Source organism: Ambystoma mexicanum, chromosome 2p (assembly GCF_040938575.1).
Source record: "Ambystoma mexicanum isolate Mex_15411 chromosome 2p, UKY_AmexF1_1, whole genome shotgun sequence".
NCBI lineage: Eukaryota > Metazoa > Chordata > Amphibia > Caudata > Ambystomatidae > Ambystoma > Ambystoma mexicanum.
Window position 1 is genome coordinate 601190547 of NC_090923.1, and position 27569 is coordinate 601218115.

A 27569-nucleotide genomic window follows, 5' to 3' on the forward strand; every position below is an offset into this window, starting at 1 on the left:
GTTAAAGGAGGAACACTAGACCCAGATACCGGCTGTACACTACCATTCCAATCACCTGCCCCGGTGGCTGGCTCAGGGTATTCCTTAAGTCCATAGACAAACTGCCCCAATTGAACATGGACAAAACATTGAACTTTGGCTTGGGGGTGTGAAAGAGACCCCCTGGGGACCACCAAAAGAATTTGGGACATTCCAACCAAACATTGCCTTCTGGCAAAAATGACATCCCCTGAGGCAAACTGGGCGTCACATTTTGTACAATATCAGCGACAGGAGACTCACCGACTGGTGTTCCAACGACAGGCACAGGTGTTGACTGTGCCGACCCATTAACTGGTGACACGACTGGATGGTCGCCTAGCAGTGCTATGACAGCAGGCAAAGATGCCAAACCCTCGACCGGTGGGCCGGCCAACTGCTCTTTTCATATTGCTGCTGCTCCCCCAAACTTTCTCAGTTTCTTTGCTGGTGGCTCGGCGCTGGTGCCTGGCGCTTCTTGGGGCACCTTAGGCTTCCTCACTCTAGCACCTAGTGCTCTTGCACCTGGCGCTCTTGCTGGTGGCCGCTGTTCAGGCACTTCTACAGCTTCTGTGCCCCCATCCAACATGTCATGATCCAATGCATGCCTTTCTCCTTGGTTTTATCCAGAAACATAGCCATCAAAGCTAGCTGCTCGCTATCTTCATTTGAGGTGCGGGTGGTGGCGGGAAAGAGAGTGACGAAGGGGCTCTCACCCCTTTATACGTCACGGCCCCCCACTGGATGCATGTAAGGAATGTCACACTCACCCTCCTTGCAGTAGTGACATCAGAGCCCCCCGCCATGGCCCACGAGGCATGGCAGCGCCTCCACATGCTCTCCTGTACCCCTTGCAAAACCTGCTCCCTCTTCTCCTTCCATAAAACCTTTTCTTTTACCTTCTATTCACTACTCTCTTCATCTTCCATCAGTCCCCTAATCCCTCCCACCTTCCACCCACTACTCCCTTCACTATCCATCCACTCTCCAGTTCACTGTAAGAAAAGCTATTGCCCAACAAGAACAGTGACAACTGTACACTCAGTATGACTATGAGAGAAAAGTCCTAATCATTCATGCCCAAAGAATTCAAGATATGCACCCTTCATGCAACAAATATACATGAAAAGAGCTATACAACAGTACAAACCCAAAGCAAAAGACAAACAAGGAGCGTAGAAACATTAAATCTGCTGACCTGCCCTTCCCTTCTGCTCTCATCTTTCTATTCCATCCACTCCCCCTTCGCCTTTCGTCCCCCCAGTCACCTTCCATCCTCTACACCTTGACACCATTTGATTAACCACCACTCCCAATCACCCCCACGCATGTCTCCTTAGCATGGTCGGGGTGAATCGAGGACAATGCCTCTTCTCCCTTGAGAGGGCTAAGCGATGAGGCCCCCAGCCCTTATTTCATCTCAGCTTCAGCCTGGTCCAAACATTTCTCCCCGGACATGGTGGCTACTCTCGGCAGGCCGCTGAGGAGAGGCTTGGGGTGCCAGCATCTTGTTGTGAAAGACACCCCTCTCCCAGAATCCTAGAGTATAGAATGGGACATTTTATGGCTTAAAAATTGCAACATTTTATTTTGTTAGGACATTTTCAGAACACATTTTTTAATTGAGTTGAGTATGGGATGGAGTGCTAGTATGCAGGAGAGAGAGCGATGGTGCAACAGCAACTGCAGTGAGGCGTTCTGAAATAGTGTACTCTGTGCACTGAACCACTTCTAGGGGCACCTAATTCTGGCAGGTAAGGCACCGTGACGTTAAATGATTTTGCAAGGATAAGACACCTTGGTTGGTTCTCGAAGGAGGAATTTCACCCTAGTCTGAAACGTAGCTACTTGGGAAAAGTAGCTTCACAGCTCCATTTGGTACAACTATGAGTTCATGTTTGATTTTGAAAACCTAAAATAATACTCCATTTTATACAGATGATTTTATAAGTGAATAAGTCACATGATTAGCCAACCAGATAATATATATATCAATGCAAAAACACGGTGCCTAGAAACACTTGTGTACAGACGCGTTATAAATGCCATATTATATCATATGTCATGGTAATCAAAAGGAGTATGGGGGTCCTTTTGTTTTTAATCATAAATTGCACAGCAGGGACCACTTCAGTTTGCACTTTTATGCAAAAGGCCTCTGTGCAATTTTAATTGTTTCCACCACGTGGTGGGAAAGTAAAAGGCGAAATCGGCTTTGCTCTTCACTTTTCTACAATGGATTGCGCTGGAGTTTGCCAGCTTTTACCCGGTGTAAAATCAAGCAGATTCCATTGGGATCCATTGGTTTCCCACCAGCATAAAAAACACCTGCTGGCGAACAAACCAACCAGGTTTTGCAGGCAGACCTTGAAGAGCAGGTGAAGGTTTTGAGTCCACTCTGTTCTCCAACTTCACCTGTCAAATCACACAAAAATCATGTGGGCCATAAAAAGTGGCGGTAAATGCCCCTGCTGGCACATTTTTCCCTCTGCGGCACTTTAAAATGACCGCCTACGACTCTAGTCTTATTTTCCCCATCCTGAACAGAAGAGTCCAAGTTCCAGAATGAAAATGAATGAGAACCTACCAAAACAAATCACCTACTTGTACAACGTGGAATAAAATGCATGGCAAAGACATTGCTTCACACAGCTTGGAGCTTCTCTTCTACCTCCATAATTTCTAATCACCCAACAATCACAATAAAAAAGCTAATTAAAACCTTGTGTCCCAAACAGTGTCACAGCAATAGTCACTTCCAGGTACCTGTTTGCATCACTAATCAGTCCCCCTTGTAAAGGGTCTGCTGTTGATGGGTTAAAAAGATAATACCTTGCTGGGAGGTCCTGTGCAGCCCTGGCTGTTTGTCCTCGAGGTGGGCAAGGCGCAAGAGGGGTATATGTCAATAACCCATGAATCCGTCCATTTGGACCCGTTACATAGAAACTGCTCATTCCACTTCCAACCCCCCAGAAATGTGTAGAATGAGTCTCGTTTTTGTTTTTTGGCATAAAAAGGCTGCAGATTTATTTTCCACAACATCATAAAACCACACTGCACACATTAGTGGAAATGACTCTGAAGATGCGGCGACTGCTCCGTGTCAAACCATCTGCTTCCCCCTTTCTTTCGCAAAGTCCAGTGAAGGCCCAACTCTCCAAACCCTTTACACCTGAGCCTCACCTGCCCATGCAGGTGTTCCTGGGTGGGGAGAGTGTGGTTTCCTTGGGGGAAGCTGAGCCCTTTTTGTTCCCCCAGATGCCCCTGCCACTTAGGCTCCCAAGGGGCGCTGGTCCGAGAAGAGCGAAGACCCTTCCGGCTTTCTCCTGGCTCATCCAGAGTCTGTCTCTTGTGTTTGGTCGCCCAAACACCGCCACGCCACAGGTGGGTTACCGCCCACCGTGGCTCTCCCTTTTCCCCTCTCACATTTCCAGGATTTTGGTGCATAGATTCCAGTAGAAAAGATCCATCCCCATTAGTGACAAGTGTACCTGATCCTTGAGATAATACTCTGGTGACTTCAAGTTGATCAGGCCGTGTCTGATCTGCCCAAATCCTCTGCCCCTGCAGAATTTGGCCATTGCGCAATTCAACTTCCGCCTGGATCTTTCCACGGCTGCGTGATTGTCCGCGCCTCTCCACTCTGGTCTTGGTATTATCTCTGACCAGATGATTTCCGTTTCTCCTAGTTGTCCCGCCAGCTCCTGTAATGAGAACATAATTTCCTGCATTAAAGCCACCCTCCCCAGGCTTGTCAAATCATTACCCCCCAGGTGTCTAACCAATACATCCGGCTTCTGCTGTTTCCCCAGCAATTTGCGCACCTGCCCCTGAAGGTGTGCCCATTTCATTCCTGGCACCCCGTGCCACTCCATCCTATTCTGCTGTCCAGCTTGCCCCTGCCCTAGACACAAATGAGTGTCCTATCACCCTGACCGCTCGCTTTCTCCTCTGTGTTGGTGCTAATGGGATGAGAAGGCAGCATGTCAACTTTACAGTTTTTCCGGTCTGATGTATCTCTTAAAACACCCCGACTTCCATCTCCCAATCTGCTTGATTTCCCTGGCCCTAGGCCTATGGCTGCGGCTGACGTGGCCGCCCCTATCCTGAATGAATGTGCCCCAAACACTCTACTTGTCTCCCCTATTCTTTCCAATGCTAGTTCCATAACCCTTCTAAACTGGAAGCGGCTAAGTGCGGACCCATCCTGGTGAATGAGCATTGGAGCCCCACCCCCGAGGATGGCCTCCACCCTAGAAAGCCCGACACGGCCCTGACTGGACAGACTGAGCTCCCTGCAATGGGTTAGAGCGCCACTGTGCACCCTTTCCCATCCTGATCTGTCTTTGATCTCCTTAACAACAGGGTCAACCGCCCCTCTGAGCAGTGTACATCGCCCACCTGCAAGAAGCCTGTCCCCTAAGCCCCTTTGTTCTCTGGCACCAATTCGCTCACCCTGAATGCCCCAAAGAAAGCTAATGTGAACGCCGCTGTGAACAATGCCACTTCAAATCCATCCCGGCAAACTTCCTCCAGGCATCGAACTAGTTTGTGCAGCTTGACTATGTCTATGGGCCTTCTCTCATCTGTCCTTGGCCCGCCCTGCTTGGCCCAGCCCTTCATGGCCATTATAATGTAGTGTTCCTTGGTGGGGTCACTTTTACCTTCCAGTTTAAAATAATGGGTGATCGCAGCCAAGTGGTAGGCCATCCAAGACCTGGTTTTCCCCCTGTGCCAGCCCCAGCCCACAAAAGCCCTTACCGGCAGTTCCCTCTGATCCTCCCCCAATACTTCTTTCTGGAACACCAAGAATCATTCCCAGCATGCTTTGTATCTACTTGCCGTGCCCGGTGCTAGGGCCGATTGAACCAGGGAACTCAGATCGCCCCAATCATGTCCCACACTGAGTTTCGAACGGGACCATCAACTTGTCTGCTCCGGGACAACTCCCTCAGAATCTTTCCCACTGTAAACGAGAGGGAGCATCAGCAGCCGTGTTTTTGACCCCAGGTATGTGTCGTGCTCACAACCTCGATGTTGAGCATCAACATGCTTTTGTAGAGCTCCCTCAGTAACCTCAACACCTGTGGGTTGCTGGTAGTGCCTTGATTTATAATCTGGACCACTGTCAGGTTGTCAGACCAGAGCAACACTTTCCTGTCCTTCAGATGCTCTCCCCACAGTTTAAATGCCACCACTATGGGGAAGCGTTCAAGTAACGTGATGTCCCTGGTGACGCCCTGCTGGTGCCACTCACCCGGCCATGCCGTGCCACACCACCTGGTGCCCAGGATTGCCCCAAACCCCAGAGCCCCGGAGGAATCCGTAAACAGTTTGAGCGTGTCACTGCTACTCCATTCCTCTCTCCACAGTAGTATCCCGTTGAATTTGTCTAAGAAATCATCCCACATTGCCAGGTCCTCCCGTACTTCGCTCCCAGCCTGACATGTTGGCCTGCAACCCCACAGTTTTGAGTTCGATGCTCCTTGCGAACACTTTGCCCACTGGGATGACTTTCCCCGCAAAATTGAGGTAACCTGCCAGCGACTGGAGTTCCTTCAGGGTTGCCTTGCTCTTACCCCTCAGACCCTTGATGGTCCCCCTCAATTGTGTAACCTTGTCTTGCGGGAGCCTGCACTCCCCTTTAACCATGTCAATCTCAATCCCTAGGAAAGTCAGGCAGGTCACTGGACCTACTGTTTTCCCCTTGGCTAGTGGGACCCCCATCCAGCTCATCAGCCCCTGAAAAGTGCTCACAAGGGCCCCGCACTCCCTAGTTCCTTGTTTGCCAATGAACAGAAAATCATCTAGGTAATGAACCACAGCCTCCTCTTGACACTCCTGCTTGACCTCGAATTCCAAGAATGTGCTGAATGCTTCAAAATAGGCACAGGAAATGGCGCACTCCACAGGCAAACATTTGTCATAGTAGTATTGGTCCTGCACTTTGAACCCGAACAAATGTTGACTTTCTTTGTGAATGGGCAACAACCGGAATGCCTACTCTATGTCGGCCTTCCCCATCAGGCTCCCCTTCCTGCCACCATCACCACCTCCACTGCATCTTCAAAAGCTGAATAATGTACTCGGCTCAGCTCCTCGGCTATGCCATCATTAACTGACTCCCCCTCTGGAAAAGAGAGGTGATGGATTAGTCGGTACTGACCTTCCTCCTTCTTTGGGGCCAAACCCAGCAGAGACACTACCAGATTGGCCATTGGCGGACACTTGAATGGACCGGCCACTCTACCCAACTTAACCTCTTTCTTTACTTTGAGTGCCACCACCTCTGGCATCCCAAGTGCTGAGCGTAAATTAAGCGCCTCCTTGCCCTTCTTAACCTCCATGCATGGGATTTTGAAACCCCACCTAAAACCTTGCCACAGTAATTTAGCATCACCAGTGTTGTGATAAATATTTAACATGTGAGTCATGGCTTGTAGTTTGACTGGTGTTGGTAGACAATTTTTTATCACGTTTTTACACATCTGAGGGCGTACTGCCTGTAACATGTTGCATTTCACCTCATTCCCTCTTGACCTTATCCTTCGCTTTGGGGCTGCTCCTACGCCTCCCCTCACTTGCTAAGGAGCTGTGATCCTTGGTACCTCTGCCCCGAGGGTGCCTGAAGCAGCAGATTTTCCCAAAGGGGCAACTCCCTTCCGCATTTACCCTCCAGCAATCTGCTTGCTCCCCCTGGTAGCTGGCTCTGCTGTTCCAGGATGAGTACCTGCGAAAGGACGCCCTCCCCCGCTGGGTATATCCTCCCCTGCCCCTCCAAATCTGGGGCTTCTTACCTTGGGCTTTCTCTCCCCCTTCCTCTGAGGGAACCATTTTGTCCATGAAACCCCCAACATCCATCTCAACCCAAGACAGTGCTGGCCACACCTGCATTTTCAACCTGAAACCCCGATCATAGTTCAACCATCCTTCCCCCATAGCTTAAATACAATTTGTATATATATTGTTCATAAGCAATCATTGCCAATGCATCCTGCGGATATGTTTCTAACATTATTGACATGTATACTTTGAAAGCCTTCAACCAGTTATGTATGGATGCCTCTACCTTGGGTTTCTCCCTGTCCCTCTTTTCTTTCTCTTTTTCACATAGTTCCTTTATACCTTCTCCCAGAGGTTCCTCCCCACAAAAGCCAGAATTTCAATACATTCCTTTCTCCATACCCTTTCCTTGATAGCCCCTGGTATGTGCCATGCTGAAGAGCTTACCGACACCCTGACCGGGGCAAAACCTGGCATTGGTCTCCCATACCTTGTCATATTGGGCCCCCACATACCCTCTTGCCCACCACTGCCACTGTTGCTTGGGTGTTCCTGGCCCTGTTCGCCCTTACCCCCCACCATACTGGGGGTTGAGCTGCCCCTGTCAGTGGCGCCCCCTCTTGGGTCATTGCATTATTGGTCATGGGGTTTGCGTTGGCCACTGTGGTGGCCTGCTGTCCCTGTGGAAAGTTACCTGCCCATGGGCTTACCCCCCAGACACCCCAGTGCTTTGTGGATTACCTGCCTGGAGCCACCCCTCTCTGCTGTACCACTGCCCCCCCCCACTTGCAATTTGGTTAAAACCATTCACGTTCCCACTCAATAGTTACCCATTGACCCATGCCTGCATACATTGCATTATCATACTTTTCACTGCTTCCAAGGATGCAGGCCCCTCTTCAGTCAACGCCACCGGTCTGGCTGCAGGCGTGCTGTGTGGACCCTGGTTCCTTGGCGCCTCCACAGGTGTAGGTGCCGGTATGGCTACAACCTCCTGTGTCTTCCCCTTGCCTTTCCCACCAGTTGCTCTGGGTTTCTTGCTGTGTTTAGCCTGTTCCTTGTTCACCTTGGCTTTCTGTGTCATGGTCCTTTTCCTCTTCTTTGTTGTTTGCTCTTCTTCCTCGACCTATTCCTCTTCTCCTTCCTCCCCCTCCTGTTCCCGTGGTTCCTCATTGTCAGGGAACATTAGGGGGGAGTCAGGCCTCCTACTGGGCCCTGCCTGCTCCTCCCTGGGTTGAGAAATCAAGGTTCTATCCAGTTTGGCCTGTGCTTGGCCGCTGCCAGCCTGGCCATCTTCATAAAAACTTCCAAATCCATGCTTGCCTGCTGTACTTTAACTCAAAACAGAGATTTGAGCTCCTTCTGTCCCGCTTCCTCTGTTGGCCGTACAATTACCCTCCTTGACCGGCCCCCTTGCTCTCGCCCTGCTCCCTTATGAGACTCGACCATCCTCTGCCTTTTTGCCTGCTTACTGTACTGTGCGAGCGGGCTGGATGCGGGTGAATGGGGTGGCCGCCCGGAATCAACTATTGTTCACTGTGCCCCTCGCTGTGCCCTTCACGCTGTCTCGGTGCAAAGGAATGTTTCGCCTGTGTTGGCCGGGGTTGTAGAGGAGCACTCCAGCTGCCCCTCTACTTTTTGTGATAAATGTTGTCCGTTCGGCAACCGCTGCCGAGCTATTTCACTCTTTACCCGGCCCAGGTCACGTGCTGCCTGCCCCCCTCGATAGCCTTGCCCCGTTGCAGGTGCGGCCGCCTTACCTGTTGGTGTCTTTTTCTTCCGCTTTCCTTTGCCGCGTGTCCTGCTCCTCCCCTGCAGCCGCCGGCGCCTACCCGAGTGGCCGCTCCTCCTACGATGTTGCCGCACAGCTCCTTCCTGCTCCTGGCCTGCTTCCTCCTGCTCGTTCTGCTTCTCCGTGCCGGACCTGTCCTGACCGCAACGGCGAGCCCTCTGTGTCCGCTGCCGGTCCTCTTCTTCCTGCTTTCCTGGATTCAGCGCCGGAGTCTTCTGCAACCCATCCTGGAGCGCCGAACTCCTCTTCAAACGAAACAAAATCCAAAACGAAATCCTCTGTGATCCTTGCGGGCGGGCGTCCTTCTGCCAAGGCTGGATGAAAGCTGCCTGCGCTAAGGAGCCCGCCCGCTATAGAGGGGTAGCTCTGCCCCTTTCTTTTGTAGCCCTTCGTGGGCTTTCCTGATTTCTGCCGTGCTTTCTGCAGGCGCCTCCCCTTCGTCCCGAGGGGGAAGGGGGAGGACAGGAGGAGGACACAGCCCGGGTTATTGTGGTGCCTCCTCCATTTTCCTTTGGTATTTGTTCGTCGTTCCTTGGCTGCCTGTTTAATCCACTGACCTCTTGCAGTTGTCATTCTAGCTCTTGCACCGTCACTACTCAGCAGCATCAAGGTAAATACGTCCTGCTCTGTGCACCAATGAGGTTGCAGCAGAAGGTCCCACAAAGCTTTATTCCCCTGGACATAGGGGCGAGTACAGGAGGGAGAGGGCAATTGCCCCCTTATTTCTATAGCAACAGGGGCAGGAAGCATACTCTGCCCCCTTTCAGATGTTTACACTGGTCAGCTGACGCCTGTCTGTCCCAAAGGAGACTGCACGCCTCGTCAGTCCTGCAGGCGAAAATGCGCAATTGGCTTTGAAGCCACAGGCATGCACTGCACTGTTGCTGTAGCAGTGACTTTAAACAGTGCAAGGGGTCCAGCTACAATGTGGAATTCTTTATCGTTGAGTGACAGCCCCCTAAGCAGAAAGCTGCAAGTTAGCACGGCAGGCTAGGTGACTGTTTCTCATATTTTATATGCTGAGTTCAACCTATAAATCCTTTCGGTTCTTTTTAAATTCCTTCTGTAAAACGTGCTTTAAAATGCACCGTTTCCACCTAGGAAAGGGCCGAGCTCTATGTTTGCTCGTATTCATGGCCCAGCTATTTCTCCCGTACCTGCCTCTGCTCTATGGTAAGTGTAGGCGGTTCTGCTCATGTGACCCAAGACCTACCGAAGGGAGCCCTACCCGCGCCTGCACAAGCGATGGACGGAAAGGGATATGCGCAGGCCCGATCAGAGCAAGCCATTTAGAAGGGAAACAAGCGGCATGCTGCAGCCCCTCAGCAGGGGGTGGACGGGGGAGCACGGGGCTGACAGTCCGTGAGAGGAGAGGGGCGGGGCTGGGGCCCTGGCTGGCTCTTGTTGAATCACCGCTGTGCACCCAAGGGAGGTCCTCGTTGAACCCCATCCAAGCCAGGCATGCTTCTGGCAAAGCCCGAGCGTTTATTGCCGTTCCGAATAATGGGCTCCTTGTTCTCCGAGAACTGGGGCGAACAATTGGAGGCAGGAGGAGGGGCGAGGAGACGAGGCTGAAGAAAATGCGGACTCCTCTTCCTGAAAACTGTACACCCACGGAGCTTGTACTGTAACAACGTTGAGGAGAGGCCCGCAGCGAGAGGAGGGGGGCGCCTTCGTTCAAGCTAACCATTTTGGTTCTTTGCCTCTGCGTTCTTTCTCGTTGGTTCTTTTTTCTTTGTTTCCTATTTTGTTTATTTCTCTTCTTTCTTTCTTTCTCTCTTTCTTTCTTTCTTTCTTTCTTTCTTTCTTTCTTTCTTTCTTTCTTTCTTTCTTTCTTTCTTTCTTTCTTTCTTTCTGTCACATTGTGACTTTCTTCCTCCCCTTCTTTCTTACTTTTTTCTTATGTTCTCCCTTTCTTTCATTATTTCTCTCCTCCTTCCCTTCTTTCTTACTTTTTCTTTCTTTCGCTCCTCCTTTTTTGTCTCCTTTCTTTCTTTCTTCGTTTCTCTCCTTTCTTTCTCTTTAGTTATCTCAAACAGTCATATTGTGACTTTCTTTGTTCCCCTCTTTCTTACTTTTTTCGTAAATTCTCCCTTTCATTATGTCTTTCCTCCCCCACTTCTTTCTTACTTTTTCTTTCTTTAGCGCCTCCTTTGTCTTTCTTTTTCTTCTTTCTATCCTTTCTTTTCCCCTTTATCCCTTCCTTCCTTCCTTCCTTCCTTCCTTCCTACCTTCCTTCCTTCCTTCCTTCCTTCCTACCTTCCTTCCCGTCCTATTGAGAATGACTTAACAGGAAGTATTGACCATTGCACTTCAGTGCTCTCAGTTACTATTGGCTTGGCTTTTTGTCAGAATAGGCTCAATGACCTGCCACTCTCTTAAGGCTTCGGGAGAGACACTGTCTCTTTAGAATGACCTGTTCGGGCATTGCCAGCTTAAGGACAGCCCAGGGTGTGGAGGCTGCCTTAAGGCATTGATAAGGTCCCAAGTGGTTTGGGGGCTTGAGGTTAGGGGTTATGGTAAGATGATCTAAGAAGGGGAGCCCTACACTTGTTTGTATGAAACCAGGTTTTTGTTTTCATTGTACATTTGCTTTGGCCAGGGCTTTAATTTGGCCAGTGACAAGCCCCAGCAGTTTCTAGAAAGGGCTCCCGAGCCGGGGCCCAATCCCGACTAGCCATAGCTGTGCCTACACCTCGGGCAGCCGTGTAGCTGAAGCGTTGCACAGTAGGAGCGTTGACATTTGGTTTTCCCAGGTGGAACCCCGGGAGCTGGGGAGGGGGACGGCTAAAAAAAAAAAACGGTTTCATTATAAGTATAGGAATTTTCACGAAAATAGTTTTTCACGGGGGGGTACCAGCATCACCCGCTTACTTGGTGCCCCTGCTGAACAGTTACATGGACTGCCATCAGGTGTCAGCCCGACGGAAGTACTGACATCTGCAGACAGCCAGTGCAACCGTGGCTTTGGCTACACAGCTGCCAGATGACTCTGAACTCCGAAACAGGAGGAGGACTGGAGGGCCCAGTTTCTCCTATTGTTTTTCTGAGTAAAGAGTCATCATGCAGCATGAAGCCTTTTAAACGAAGCTTCATGGCGCCTCAGGACTCTTAGGAAAAAAGGAGAGACTGGGCCCTCCAGCCTTACTCCTGTTTCGAAGTCACCATGCAGCAGGGAGCCTTTTTCATTCAAGGAAGGGACTATCTGTACTTCTGCCCTCTATATGGCAGGGTAGAGGCACCGAGCACCCCAGCCAAGGTTCTCTATATGGTAGCTATGGATGAGCAACCAAGGCTTCAGCTCTCAGGAGGTTCTTCAGTAGAGTGAGTCCCCAAGCCCCCACAAAGGAATGTCCACACACAATGTTATGTGCTAACACAGTTCATTATATAAAAATAAGGTTCAGAGATATATACACAATTCAATTGGTTTTTCTATAATGAAACATCTACACAGTTCTATGTGGTAATACACCTAGGGCCTCATCACGAGTCTGGCGGTAACCCTTAAATGTGGCGGTAGCGCAATTACCGCTGCATTTAAAGGACCGCCAGATCATTGCCTTGGCGGATTTCCCCCCAGCTCCGAGTTGGGGGGAAATCTGCAGCAAATTTGCCGATTTTCGGCGCTATTACCGCCGGCGGGAAATCCGCCGACTGTAATAGCGCGAAATTTCCCCATTGGGCGCAATGGGGAATGAGGAATTCCGGAATAGGCCCAATGGGGAATGGGCACTAACCGCTCTGCCAAACCCGTGATCCGGCGCTAATAGCGCCAGGGGGTTTGGCGGTAGGGCTAATACCGCCGGCGGTAATACCCAACTCATGATGAGGCCGTTAGACTGTGCTCTTCGATGATCGATAGTATCAATGGTGGAAGTCCTGGGAAGAAGAGGTGTGCAGTTAACCTCAATGCAAAGTGTTCAGTGCCGCAAATAAGACTCAGTGGTCTTGGAAAATTTTTGGCGGCGATGGATGCAAGCCTGGCAGTGGGCGTCGGATGCCTGGAGTTTCTTCAGCGGTCCTCTGGCCTGTCAGTGCTGCAGCCGCAGCATATATGTCGGGATGGCTTCGGCGATCGGTACTCAATCACAGGCTGGACCTTGGATCTTCACTCCATCAGTGTCCTCTGGATGTTTTTGGCGGCTTCTGGTGGCGGGAAACCCACAGGTGGACTTTACTCGGTAACTGGCAACCTCGACTTTCTCTGGCGGGACAAAGGGGTCGACAGTGATGTCAAGGGAGCCCTAGTTCAAATGTTCTTAGGCAATGCAGAGCATTTCGGTGCCTGGCATCGAGCAGCACTGCAGCAAGGTGTCCCCACATCTGGGCAACACGATTCGACTTGCTTCCAGCCATCACGTAAATCTTCCGAACCCCGGTCGACACCAATGGACTTTGATGGCCTTGATTCCAGGCACTCTCTTCAGGATTCTCGTCGGACCACTTCTCCAGGCGTCAGACTCACAGAACTGGCTTCCAGGGGGCCTCGATGAAGAACAGCAGTTTTTGCACGATGGTCCCTCGTAGCTCTGGGAGAGGTCTCCTAGCCAGGTCCTCTCTTGGATCAGTCCTCGGCAGACTCTACAGCTCTTGGATTAGGTCGAAGGAATGCAGCAGCAATCGTCTCCTCCAGTTGGGCTTCAAGGATGAGCTTCAAGTTTCGACTTCAGCTTCTGAACAAATTGGTAAGTGAGAGGTCCCCAGATACACACACCTGTTCCTCATTCACTCTGGATGAGCCAGGATCAGTCTACCAATCACGCAGAAGAGCATTCATGCAGGCAGGCAGCCAATCAGGCTCACATCTATTCAGGCCATTCACTTCCACCCATGCACCCATAACAGGGAATGTGGAATAGGGCAAGCACCCAGCCTTTCAGCACACTACACTGCATTCATGTCAGTTTCAGGCAGAGCTGTCTCATTCATTGTGTCACACACACAGAAACCAGACACCCATAACATAGAATGCCTATTGGTCACACTCTCTATTCACACAGGTCCCACACCAAGGGTGTACCCGCAACATACAGTCAGTGGGAAGGCTCCAGCCAGTCTGGCCTAGACTTCCCCATAGTACCATATATGGTTCTTCCACCCAACAGCCAGTCAGGGGAAGGGACAGAGTCAGGGCTTCCCAGGACCTTCGGAAAACAAGGTAACAGGCAATAGAAACCACGAGGCCGCAGGGGCCATCTTGCCTTCTATCAGGAATCCACTGTGGCAGGGCCTGGGTATCCCAAAATGGAGGATACTCAGAGCTCCTGTCACATCAGTATGAGGCTGCCACCAGCTCATACCCTGCTCTGTGGGCAACACAAAGGGGCCCAGAAACATACACTAGGGGTATAGAGTTGTATACCCACCTAAGGGTACTATAAGGGTATCCCAAGGGTCTTTGTTCACTACAACCAAAAAGAGGAAGAGTTGCACTGCCAGGGGTCCCAACTGGACTCGTGTGCAGAAAGGAACACAGTGCACACATGATAAGGGAGTGTAGGACAAGGACAGGGAGGCCCTGTACCTCCCATTAATTTCCCGCATCACAAGGAGCCTGTGGTTTTTAACCACACAGTGCCTTGAATGAAAGGGCTGCTGCTGCGTGTGAGAGCTGGGGCACACTCATGTCATACCTTTGGCGCACCCAGCCCAGAAGGGCTGGGTACACCAAAGGTAATCATGCCAGTGCCTCCCAGCTCCCCTGCTTTCACCGCACCCCCCACCCCCACTGGCAAGGTGGGGCTCTCGTTAGGGGGCATGGCCAGTGACGAATCAACTTCCGGGGCACCAGTGGTCCTGGAATGAATATCGGTTTCTAAACCATCAATCAGCATCACACCTCTAGTACACCTAGTACACCTGAAGGGATCTGAACAGTTTGGAAACACAAGTAAATTATAAACCTCCTTCTCCAATTTCGGTAACGTGGATGGAACGGCAGTTTATCTCTGCAAGGTCGTGGATCGTTGGTTAGTTGCAACACCTCAAAAATACACTTATTACCCAATGATGGCTCTATAAACATATCTACTTTATTATCATTATAACCGATAACTCGAGCACACTTCAAAATACACCCCATATTGTATAGGAACACAGAGGACAGATAGTTTCACGAAGGAAAGGAATGCACTCTGGATACTGACAGGAGGGTAGTTGGTAAATCAATCAGTCTTAACTGTTCAAGGTTATCTGGTTTCAGCACCAAGGGAGCAAGGGGTCATAAGAACCACTAGAGGTCTTCGGAGAAGGACCAGGGGGACAGAACCACAATGTACCCGGTGCTTGAGATGATCTTGATGCTCAACAGCTTCGAGTCAGTTCCAGGACGCTTTGCAGCTTCTGCGACAGTGGTCAAGTTGGGAGACAGCTGCGGGTATCAAGCGGCAGGCAGTTCGGCAAGCGAGGCTCGACGGGATGGCTGCAGGCTGGCCTACACAGTGCCTCTGGGTCAAGAATCGTTGTCTCTGTGCTGGTTGGCAGATCTGGAACGCCGGTCGAGGCATCTCCGACGGCTTTAGTGACTCAGTCAGTGGTGCAGCCGGTCGCGGTTTGAGGACTTGACTGTCTCAAAAATGTCCTTAAAAGATGGACGCTGGTTGATGCTTATTGTGGCTCTCCCCCTAGCTTCTTCGCAGGGCTCGTGTGGTCCGTTAAGGCGGACGGCCCAAAGCTGAGGAGAGTGTTTGCAGGCAATGGCCTTGTCTTTTGTTCAGAGACTCTCTGGCACTTCCCACGTAGGAGGCTTTCTGGCAGAACCTAGCAGGGCCCGCTGTGTGCTAGCTGGGTATCGGTTCTGGAGCTGCTGGACGGGCCCTCTGAGGTCAGTGTCTCCCTCTGTTCCCTGGGAGATGTTTAGGGGAGGGATCTTGCTTCCCTCTTGGAAATCCAGGCCTTCCTTCACCGGCGAAGCTGTAAGGCAGACTGTACCTTCAGCCAGGGTCCATAGTATAGTATAGGCCAGACTGACTAGGACTGTGTTTTCTTTATTATTTGATGGCAGATACTTCTCCCATCGTACCTATAGGGCAACGTAGGATTTTCTTCAAGCCCCAAGAATTTAATAAAGGTTTTGAAATGTGTAGCTCTTGTGTCTGTGTCAAACTTGTGATACCATGCCTCCCTTACAGTAAGGAAAAGGAACGGAAACAAGATTGGGAACTGATAAGAAAAATTGAGACTGAGGACGGAGAAAGCGAGAGGGAAGAAAAAATAAAACCAGAGCCGAAAGATAACAGGGAGCAAGAACATAGAGAGATTTAAAATCGATACAAAGAAAATTAAATATTAAACGAGAAAGCCACCTAAGAGAAGTTCAACTAGAATCACTAGGAGAGAGTGAACATAAGAGACAAACAGAAGCATTAAAAACGGATTTCAGAGGGGCTAAGTCAGACATAGGAAGTGCAAATAGCATGGTGGAACAATAAAACAAGCGAGAAAAAATAAGAGAAGAAATCAAGTGTTTAGTATCATTAAAATTAAGAAAAGGTCAGACTTAAAGAATGTTGAAAATATGACAATGACTTGAATGAGAGATAGAGATATGATAAGAAAAGGAAGATGGACGGTGCAGACACGTTTGAGTGAGTGGGAGACACGGCGAAGCCTCAAAGCTGCAGGGGGACCTGGCTCACTGAGGTGGCAGGATATTCAGACCTGAGCAGCCCAGACAATAATCATACAGCCTGCACCAAGTTTATCATGCACAGGGAAGGGTTGGATCAGCACCCAAGATAACAGATGATAACATTTCTCAGGAGTGAGACACATTTAAGCAACAAAACAAAATAATTCTGGAAGGTCAGATTCTCATTAACTAAGGCTTAATATTGGTAAGAAAGTAGCTCGAACAAGTCGCTAGAGGCTAGGAAGGGTAACACACCTGCATTAATAAGGGCTAAAATCCTCGTCAATGCTGAGCTTAACAATTCAAAATGTGTCCCCACACACGTGCCCTACAGTTGGAGGATAATGTCTATTCATTAGATTCAGGTACGGACAGGCTGAGAGGCCTTCGTTCCCATCTAGTTCTCTGGACAAGTGATACAATATAATGCAAAGTTAAAAGCTAAATGTCCTGGTTTATGGCCCAGAGAATCAGAAATGGTAACCTTATTGGACAAATTAGCACCTTGGTGCTGTTCTGACCAGTGCCTAGTGTTGCTCATGTGCTGGTAGGCTTCCAAATTGCCAAGGCTGAGAAAGAAACCACTGACCAATCCCTACCCACCACTAACACGTATCTATTAATGTTGCAATGGCCAATAATATTGTATTATGACATGTTTCCACTTGTATCATTTAAGTCGGTGTCTCAGGTGGAGCCAACAGATAGAGTGGAGCCAATGAACGTACTCACCCCTATGGAACATATATCTAGTTGATCCCCTTAACTAGTCCCCCACCTCATAGGTTTTCTAGGATGAAATGTCAGTTGTGATGGAACTCTCATTTGTAAACCATTGACAAGCCGGAAAATATTCGAGAGCTCGGAAACTGTCTTGATGTCCACAGGTGTCTCTGTGTTATATGGGTTTTGTTAAACAAAATCGTTTTTTATCAAATTCTTTGGACTCTTCTGTTTTTGGGCATGGATTTCCCGTGGCCTGTCCTCTTTCCTTACCCAGGGGCTTTCCACCCCTCCTCAACATGTGGTAGTGATTCCGAAGGCTTCAGAGGATCCAGGGATGTGAGTATGAGAGCATCGATTTGACAAACAAAGGTGGCAGTGAGTAGTTTGCATAGTTTGGGGATTTGTTTGTATAAGTTTGGGGGAAAGTTTATTTATGAGAGTTTACCTGTAGCCGGAGAAGGGATATTGAAAAAGAAAATAAAAAAAGAATAAAAAACAAAAGAGTATAAGAGTTATCCTATGTTGAGGGCATAGGAGAAGGTGTGAAGCCCTAAGGGAAAGTTTTAAAAAAAAAGAAGTATCCCTTGTCAGAAGTAAGACAGGAAGACAGCCGTAGTGTTTTGCGTTGGTGTATTGTTTTGAGGGTGCACCCATACGTTGATATGTGTAGAAATTGCTGGTGCCAGTGACAGGTTGTAATGAGGTTGTGGAGAAGTGACAGAAGATGTTTTGTTTATCAGCAGTGTGGGGACACAGTAAAGGGGAGAAGTTGATTTACAATTGTGAAAAAGGGGTTCTGTCAATACTGGTCTGTGTCATAGGAGCACGTGGAGCTTTGGTTTGGACTCAAGCTGCGGAGTCCTAGGCATAGACGATGTTTGTGGTGCGTGCCCAAACTGGTGTTGTTCAGGCTGGAGAGGGTCAGGAAAGGTCTGAAAAGTGTTTGGAATTGGTGATTATATTGTTCATGAGAACATTGTGAAGGTAGAGGGGAAAGATCTTGAGTTAAGATCAGGAAAGTATCGGCAGGCAAGAGTATGAGGTGCCATCATGGGAGACACTCCCCTTATGCACCTGTGCAGGTCCCTTCGTGCCAAAATGTTTAACTATAATGCGGAATGGGCTCACGAAACAGCGTGAAAAATGGTTCAAGCCAGGCCACAGGAGCGCAGTTTTTCTAAATCTGTGCTGTAACACATGACTACACATTTACATGCTGCACATAAGGGAAATAGTTTACGCAACAAATTTGCAATTCTGGAGCTATGGAAGATGTTTGGGGATGAGTTGGAGAACCCACCCCGGAGGGAGTGGATGCTTAATCAGCATGAAGGAGAGGGTGAAGATCCCACGGCTCCTCCTCCTCCTCCCCAGAGCACCAATTTGCCAACTGAAATAAAGGGGTTTTACCCAGTGAAAGAACTGAAAGCAGCGGCAGGCTATAATAACCCTGTTATGCTCCCCCTGTGTATAGTAGTGAAGAGGCAATAAATAGAACCAAGTTAACTAACAAAAATCCATGGTTCACACACAATGAATATTAAGAGCGCTGCAAACTGCAGGCAAAGCTAACAGAGAGTGACAAGGAAGTGACAATGACTAGCACAAATGAGTGGGCGGGAGGACAAATATTATTCAAATTAGACAGCCAAAACATGAGGGACAGAGAAAGGGAATTCAAAGAGAAGCTGGACAAAGAGGAAGAAGAGGCACGGCACAAAAATTACTTCGAGGAGGAAAAAAGAGAATGGAAAGAAATAATGGAGGAAATAAAAGAAAGGGAAAGAAAGGAAAAGAAGTGACAGGAACATATGAGAAGGTAATTAGACGACGCAGAAAAGGAGAAAGAGAGAGAAGACTGGGGAAAACTGAGAAAACAAATGGAGGAAAAAGAAAGTCAAAAGGAAGCAGAGAAGAGAAAGAGGGGACTAGAAGAGGACAGGGACAGACAGAAGTAGCAAATCCAAGAGAGGCGGCGAAAGGATGTTCTAAGACTTGTTAAGGAGAATGTAGGTCGGAGAGAGGAGAGGAGTAAGGAGAAGGAGCAGGAGAGAGAGAGGCGCTGGGAGAGACACTTTAAAGAAATGGAGGCGATGATGAAAGCTCATACTGTTCCAGGTGAAGATGAGGGAGCAGGAATTCCAAGAAGGATTGAAGCAGGAGGGATAATGGTATTATTCATGAAGTGAAACGCAGTGTAGTTCGATCTCCACTGAGGTGGGAGCCAAGTATATTGTCGAGAGCAATGGGGGGAAAGTAGAGGTAGAACCCTCCAAAACTACTAGATTTTAAGGATGAGAAGAACAGAGAAAGAGATGATAGTTGCGGAAATATGTGTTTGGACGAGAAAGGTGAAAATGAGGAAGAGGAGAAAGTCATCCGAGGCTCCTCCATGGGTATGAGCCCAGAAAGGCAAATAAAGTGGTTTGATGCAGAACAACCAGAAAGGGAAAGGTCTGAACCTGAGGCACAGACTAAGCGTTCAAAGTGACAATCGCATGGTTCATAAAAAGTTAACCCATATGCTCAGAGGTTGAGGGCATTACCAGGATGAAAGAAAGTGAGCATGACTGGTGCATTTACAAGAACGAAGGACATGAATGAACCCAAAAGTAATGTGGAACTAACCCAATCCCATTGCTAGAAAAGGGGGGAGGATGGCCACAATGCATACCATGGCCACAAATCGACAAAGATCATTGAGATGTAAATTGCCAACGTTAATAGCAGGGGTAGGAAAATAGATTTATGGAGAGAGAGCTGATGCCATTTGGAGAGGGGCGGGCTACCCCAGGGTGACTGCACAGAACACAGCCCATGACAAGGCACCATTTAAAAATTGCAGGGTGGCCATAGGGAGGGCACTCAGAGAACAATATCCCGATACGTCAGACATAAGTGCAATCATGATGCGCAAGATGCGGGAGGACGAAGATCCAGTGGAATACAGTCAGGAGATTCAAGAGCTCTGGCACCTTGAGAATCGTGAACCGTGGGACAAGATAATCATTTTTTTATCACATATTGTGCCAGGGATTTCCTGAGCCAGTGCAGGATCAACTGAAGAAACTAGTGAGAATGGAGGCAAAGACATGGCCAGGGATTCAATTGAATATAGTTCACCATGGTCAGTTTTTACGAGAGAATACCAGAAAGAAATGCGAGGAAAGAAAGCTAGAAGAAGCAAAGTTAGTTCAGAAAAAACAGGCAACGTTTTTGATACAAGGGGCCACGTTGACAAGTGGAGAGGGTGTGGTTATGCAAAACACACAGCACGGTCATCCAATGACAGGAGGAAGCTTTGCAGGAAGGTGAGAATTTAATTACTGGCTCTGAGGATGAGGGGGTGTGTCCAGAGGAAGAGGGGTTCTATTATGCCGAAGATCACATGCAGCACCAGACACCTGGTTTATAAAAGAACTACTAGACTTAAGATCCCTAAAGCGAGCGGCTCTTACCACTTGGAAAGCCTGCCCATCACAACCCACTTCAGAGGCATACAAATCAGCTGCCTCCCGCTACAAAAAAGAAATCGAGCCAAAGCAGCATAATACAACGCCAGAATCACAAATGCAGACTCTAAGGCAAAATAACTATTTGCTATCTACAAAGAGCTTGCCTGCCCTCCCACCAACACCCAGGAAACTATAAAAGACGAAACACGGTGCAACAATATACAAACAGCTATGCTGCACAAAATAAACACCCTTAAAGAGAAAATAAAAAACCACCTCAGCACCCTGCCCAAGGCCAACTCACCCCATGACCAGCCCCACAACCATGTCATCAAAAACACCCAATCCTTCTCCTTCAGACCAGTCACTGAAACAGAAGTTATAGACATTATAAAGCACATCAAACCCTCTGCATGCAAGGGCGACACCGGCCCTGCGGCACTCATCAAAGACTGTGCAGAACCTCTAGCCCGTTGATTACAGCCATCATCTATGCGTCACTCTCCACTGGCGTCATCCCCACCTCCCTCAAAGAGGCTTGGGTTTTCCCGCTTCTAAAAAAAACATCACTTGATCCAGACATGCCCAACAACTACAAACCTAGACCCACCGTCCCATTCTTGCTTAAAATTCTGGACAAGGCCGCATACCTCCAGATCCAACAATTTCTGGAAGAAAACAACATCCTGGGTAAGAGGCAATCAGGCTTCCGGCCACGGCACGGGATAGAGACCGCCCTACTTGACCTAAAAATGAAAAATTGAACAAAACCACCGACAAAGGGAAACCAGCTCTATTACTGCTCCTTGATCTGTCTGCAGCCTTCGATCTTGTAGATCATAAGACCCTATGCAGACACCTCAAGGAGGCAGCCCATTTCTCCCAGCAAGCTACTCCTGAATCACCTCCTTTCTGGAGGACAGACAAATGAGAGTATTTTCAGGCCAAGCTTGTGCCAACCCTGCACCCATCCACTGCGGAGTACCGCAGGGAACCTTTACTTCTCCAACCCTCTAAAACATTTTTACTCTCCCATTCTTCAATGACTTTGACGATCACAGCGTAACGTACACCAACTACACCGATGATACGCAAGTGTTACTCCCACTCACCGGCTCATAAGAACAAGACGCTGCCACGCTCAGTAAGACCTATGCCATCAGCCAGACCTGGATGGCGGCTAATGGACTATAGGCCTCATTACAACTGAGGCGGTAAGGGGTTAACGGCGCCGTTACCGCCTCATTACGAGGTTCCCTCGCGGGACCCGCTCTGGACGTCTGGTCAGACCAGACGTCCTTTGCGGGTCCCGCGATGGGAACAGCATGCTAACAACGGGCCCGTCATTAACGGGCCCATTGTTAGCATGCTCCTATTCCCATTGAGCCCTATGGGGGCTCAAATGGGAATGGGGATTGTCCGGGTCTGGGTTCCCTGAATGGGGAAATACTGGGACCTCTAAAGTCAGAATGGCCTGGTTTTTCCCCATTCAGGGACCACGGACCCGGACCCGAGTTTGGAGGCAGCCATGCCCTTATTAAGGGCATGGCTGCCTCGAAACTCGTAATGAGGCTCTATGTCTCAAGACAAGACCAAAATACTCCTGGTAGGCCCCAAACAAATCCTTAACAAACAAACTGGACAGCAAATACTCATCATTCATCATTGACAACACCACCATCGCAACATCAGCGGCAGCCAAAACTCTAGGAGTTTACTTAGACTCCACTTTATCCATGTCAAGGCAAGTTAGCGCCATCACCTCATCGGCCGCACTAACTACAAAAATCATAAATGCGGTCAAACCATACCTCTCCCTCAAAAACTGCCTGTCCATAGCCAGAGTCACAGTTGGTGCTAGGCTAGATTACTGTAATGTCCTTTTCCTATGCACTTCATCAAAAAACCTGAAGAAACTACAAACTACACAGAACAATGCCATCAGAGCTGCCCTGAGCATACCTAAGAGGGAGCACATATACCAAGCAAGGAGGGACACCCATTGGCTCCCAGTTAAAGAGCGCATCGTCTTTAAGGCCCTCTCAATCACACACTCATGCCACGGTAACACAGCACCGCCTTACCTCTCAGAAACCATCCACCGTGCCAGCTTAGAAAGGCCCAAGCGGGCTGAACACTGCAACCAGCTTGCAGTCCCAACCTTCAGGAGAGCCAAAGCAGGAGGCGCAAGCTTCGCTGTCTTAGCTCCTAAAAACTGGAATAAACTACCACCAGAACTCATAAAGAGACCTCACGCACAGTATTCCGTAAGGCTCTTAAAACTCAACTCTTCCACTAGTCACTGTACCTTGCTTTAATACGTAAAAACCTATTGTGACTCATTGATTCAACTCTTCTCTCCTGTCTATGAGTAGAAACACCCTCTGTAAACTGCTGTATTTGAACTGTATCTAAAATGTAACATGTTGTATTTTAACTGTGTTTAAAATGTAATATGTAAAATGTAAAATATATGTTAACTGTTGTTCGTCCAAGCAAGTTTCCTGTAACAGCGCCATGATGCCCAAGGGCCATTGAGCGCTTTATAAATTCAAATAAATAAATAAATAAATATGCGCTGCAAATGCAGCCAGCAGAACAAGCACTGATGCATGCACAACAGTCACCAATACAAGCACAGCAAACCCCATACAGATACAACAGACAGAGACGCAACTGCAAGCACTGACACAACAGAATACTGTAGCCACATGGACCCCAAGCACCGGAGTGCAGGCCCCCACAGAATAGAGAATGTGACTGTAGTGGGAGAGAATCCTTTCACCGGGATGGGAATGAAACTATACCTACAATAGGACAGCCCACAGGCTGACTTAATTTGTCCAATCCTATCCTTTACACCTGACCTGCAAGAGGAGCCACAATGTGACAATAGGTGACAAAACATTTTCCTTTGATGTAGATACGGGGGCGACCAGATCCTGTGTTAGGGAAGGGAAATACCCAATGTCAGGCATTGCCATGAATGCACAAGGCTTTTCTGGGGCTACAAATGTGGTTTCAGTCACTGACGAATTGGCCATTACTATCAGAGAACACAACCTCACCATGCCACTATTATATTTGGGGAGGGACATGAGGAATACACTCAACATTACCATCCCATTTAATAGTCAGGGGATAGTGTGCGCCACTCCAGGGATTCACTGCATTAACGCAGGAGGATTCATATTAGCATTCTGTGGTCAGAAAGCACAGAGAATTGTGCACGTGGATCCCAAAGTATTTCAATATGTGGTGAATCTTTTGCTAGCATGGCTTCCTGGGATACAAGGCAAAATATTGAAGCTACCTGCAGAGATCTTATTCAAGCCAGGGGTTTCTATGAACGAGGAGGATGGACACATGTTCCCACTAGAATTGGAAGCAGTTATAGTGACAGAAGAGAGAGTATTTCTCCACGGGACTGATGAGGGAAAAGCAGGGCAGGTAGTGATTACTCTAGACAAGGAACACAGACTAACCGACTTGACAGATGAAGAGTTTTTTCAAGATGATGACTCAGATGATGAAGTGATGTTTTCCATTAGCATTAATTATTGGGTGAACATTTAGAATAGGGAAGTACCACAAAGAATTGCCCTGTTAAAAAAGACACCATCATTTCTTTAAAATGATTTGGCACAGGTGCCAAGTCCACTGTGGACCGGCAGTCCATATGATGTTGGCCTAGGGAGTAGGTGCAGTTAAGATAAAATTGAAACCAGGAGCAATCTTGCAGATAGTGAAACAGTATCCCATGTCCAAAGATGCAGATGAGGGCATTTTTTAGAAAAATTCCATGTTAGTGCAAAAGGGAATCTTAGTGCCATCAGAGTACCCGTGCAACATGGCTGTGTACCAAGTGAAAACAGCAATGAGGGGGCCTGGTTGATTTCTTCAGGATGTGCACCTCCTAGACAATAATGTTGAGGCAGAATTTCCATTAGTTCCAAACCCAGCCACAATACTATGCAAACACCCACCCCAGGCCACACATTTCACAGTGATTGATCTGAAGAATGAATTCTTCTCAATCCCTCTCCATGAAGAGTTACAAGACTTGACCTCATTTTCCTATAGAAATAAAAAGTGGAACAATACAAGGCTACCCCAGGGGTACTGTGAGTCACCTTCTATAGTCAACAGAGTTCACCAGTACAATTTAATATGTGGACGACATTCTGGTGTGCAGCGAGACAGAAGAGCAGTGCAGGAAAGAGTCAAAACAACTGATGACAGTTCTGGCAGACAAGGGATACAAAGTAGACAAGGCAAAATTACAATATTGTCAGGTGGAGGTTTTGTACTTTGGACAGGTGTTATGTCAAGAGGAAAGGAAGGTGACTCCTGAAAGAGCAGAAGTAATCATGAAAATACTCCAGCCAAAGACAGTGAGGGAGATGCAACAATTTCTGGGCCTTTGCAACTACTGAAGGGTGTGGGCCCTTGATTACAGCCCATATGTCAGACCCCTTCTAAAAGCATTCAAGGAAGCACATAGGGATGGCAGGAAAATTGCCTAGACAGGTGACATCATAGAAGCATTTGAAGAATTGAAAAGAGCACTATGCACAGCCCCCGTTCTAGGGATGCCTGATTACAGTGCAGAATTGTACCTGTTCTCACATTCAAATGGGGTTGTAATGACAGCAGTGCTCATACAGATGACTCGTTTGGGATACAAGCCATTAGCATATTACAGTGGGATCCTAGATCCGTTGATGAGCGGCCATTATTCTTGCAAACAATTGTTGGCTGCTGCATCCTTTGCAATTGAGAAGTAGCTTATATCATGATGGGCTCTAGAGTAACACTATACGTGGAGCAGGCCCATTTCGCCATTCTTGAGAAACCCAAAAGCACACTGACCATACAGAGAGCATCTGGGTACGAGGTGATAATTTCAAACCCAGCAATCAGAATAGTCAGATGCAGAGTAGTGAACACAGCAACGAGTACCATGACGATGTACCCTATGTCAAAGAAAATGCCCTCAGAGGGGAGGAAATATTCTTTATTGATGGGTCCTCGTCAATCAACCAGAATTCGGGGGAGAGGCACACCGGTTCCACAGTGGTAAAATTGAGGCAGAATGGAACTTTTGAGGTAGTGGCGAGTGCGAGATTGCATACTTAGTAGCACTCATTGGGCCTCATCATGAGTTGGCTGGTATCCCAACGGTAATACCACTGGGATACCAGCGACCTCTAATAGCGCTATCGCAACTCAGTCCGGCGCAATTTGCGCTGGATCATCCATTGGGGGGCAGTAATTCCCTTTCGCCATTGGGTACATAGGACCCAATGGGGTTGGAGAGCGCTATCACTGCCGGTGTTAATTGCAGCAATGGTAATAGCACCAAAACCAGCAGAAAACAGCCCGAAAATTGTCATTTTCACCTCCAGCAGAAAGCTGGAGGTAAAAATGCCATTTTCCGGCCAGCTCATGATTTGGTCAGCCCTTAAATACAGCAGTTATACCATTACCACAGCATTTAAGGGCTCAGGCTAAACTCGTGATCAGGCCCATTGTAGCTTTAGAAACACATGAGGACGAGGAGTTCACAGTGTATTTGGACTCTGCCTACGTGACGTCAACAGTACACACAGGACTATCACGTTGATAGGGTGGAGCTTCCTACGGGCTGTTAGGGAACATTTCTCTAAAGGCAACTTTCCCTCTATATTTGTGGACCCCCCAAACATTTTGCTTTTGTTACAGTATGCTAACCTAACCTGACTTCTGCCAGTGGAGTACAGCCCTCAGCTGCACTCCCCTGGGCTTTCGCTCATTGTTACGGGGAAACTGACATCTACTTTCTTTCTCTACAGTGAACTTGCGTTTTCTGGCCAGAGTCATCAACTAACAATTTCTGAGTGACTGAACAATATGCCTAGGAATGGACTGATGGCAGAAGCCTTTTCTTGTATTTTGACAACTTTTTACCGAGCCATACTGCGCTTACTGTGTTTGGCTCATGAATGTGGTTAGTGTCCATCATGGCCGTGCCACGAGATCTTTTGTTTATTCTTTTGGTCATTTTGTCTGTTGGCCTGGTAGTTGTGACCTGGGGCTTCCGTATTTGGGCATGCAGTTGCCCGTGAAAGCTGCTTCTTTCACGGGCTACTGCAGGTCATGTGTGTGGGTACCCAGGAAGTGGGCTGTGACAGTCTGGTGCCAATCCACACTACTTGTGCCAGGATGTCTGGTGTACACAAGAACATGAGAGTGGGGAAGGTCTTCTCATTGGTCGGTCGGGTGCGAACACTCTCTGGACTTGTGGATATGAGTATGGGTCCTGAATGCAGACCTGGAGATCAGAAACAGTTCTGAATCGACCTGTGGATGGAGCCGAGCATCCAGAAGAGCCGAGCAGAACAAGGGACTTTCCTGAGATGCGTTGAAGAAGGTTGGCACCCTTTGACGAATCAACTTCTGGGGCACCAGTGAAAATTGGTTTCTGAACCATCAATCATCCCCACACCTCTTCAATCAGACCCACACCTTTAGTACACCAGAGGGATCCGAACAGATTGAAACACTTATAAACCTTCTTGTCCAATTTTGGTAATGTGGACGGAACGGCGGCTTATCGCTGCAGGGTCGTGGATCGTTGGTTAGTTGCAACACAGTGAAAATACAATGATTACCCAATGATAAAAGGAACTGTCCAGTCAACGGTTTTTTTCGGGCTGTTTTCTGCTGGTTTTGGTGCTATTACCATTGGTGCAATTACCACTGGCAGTAATAGTGCTCTCCAACCCCATTGGGTCCTATGTACCCAATGGCGAAAGGGAATTACTGCCCCCCAATGGATGATCCAGCGCAAATTGCGCCGGACTGAGTTGCGGTAGCGCTATTAGAGGTCGCCGGTATCCCAGTGGTATTACCGTTGGGATACCAGCCAACTCATGATGAGGCCCAATGAGTGCTACTAAGTATGAAATCTCGCACTCGCCACTACCTCAAAAGTTCCATTCTGCCTCAATTTTACCACTGTGGAACCGGTGTGCCTCTCCCCCGAATTCTGGTTGATTGACGAGGACCCATCAATAAAGAATATTTCCTCCCCTCTGAGGGCATTTTCTTTGACATAGGGTACATCGTCATGGTACTCGTTGCTGTGTTCACTACTCTGCATCTGACTATTCTGATTGCT

At 48.4% G+C, this 27569-nt stretch overlaps 1 protein-coding gene across 1 annotated transcript in view; it reads right to left on the minus strand.

Moving 5' to 3' along the window:
* Nucleotides 1-2344: 2344 nt before the first annotated feature.
* The window catches only part of LOC138567762 (uncharacterized), a 111093-nt gene continuing 85868 nt past the window's right edge, over nt 2345-27569 (minus strand). The window contains exons 2-3 of the mRNA XM_069646248.1: nt 8562-8943; nt 2345-3722 (exon numbers count right to left, since the gene is read on the minus strand). Of these exons, the coding sequence (XP_069502349.1) occupies nt 3082-3722; nt 8562-8943 (1023 nt within the window). The 3' untranslated portion in view covers nt 2345-3081. The remainder of the gene's footprint in view (nt 3723-8561; nt 8944-27569) is intronic.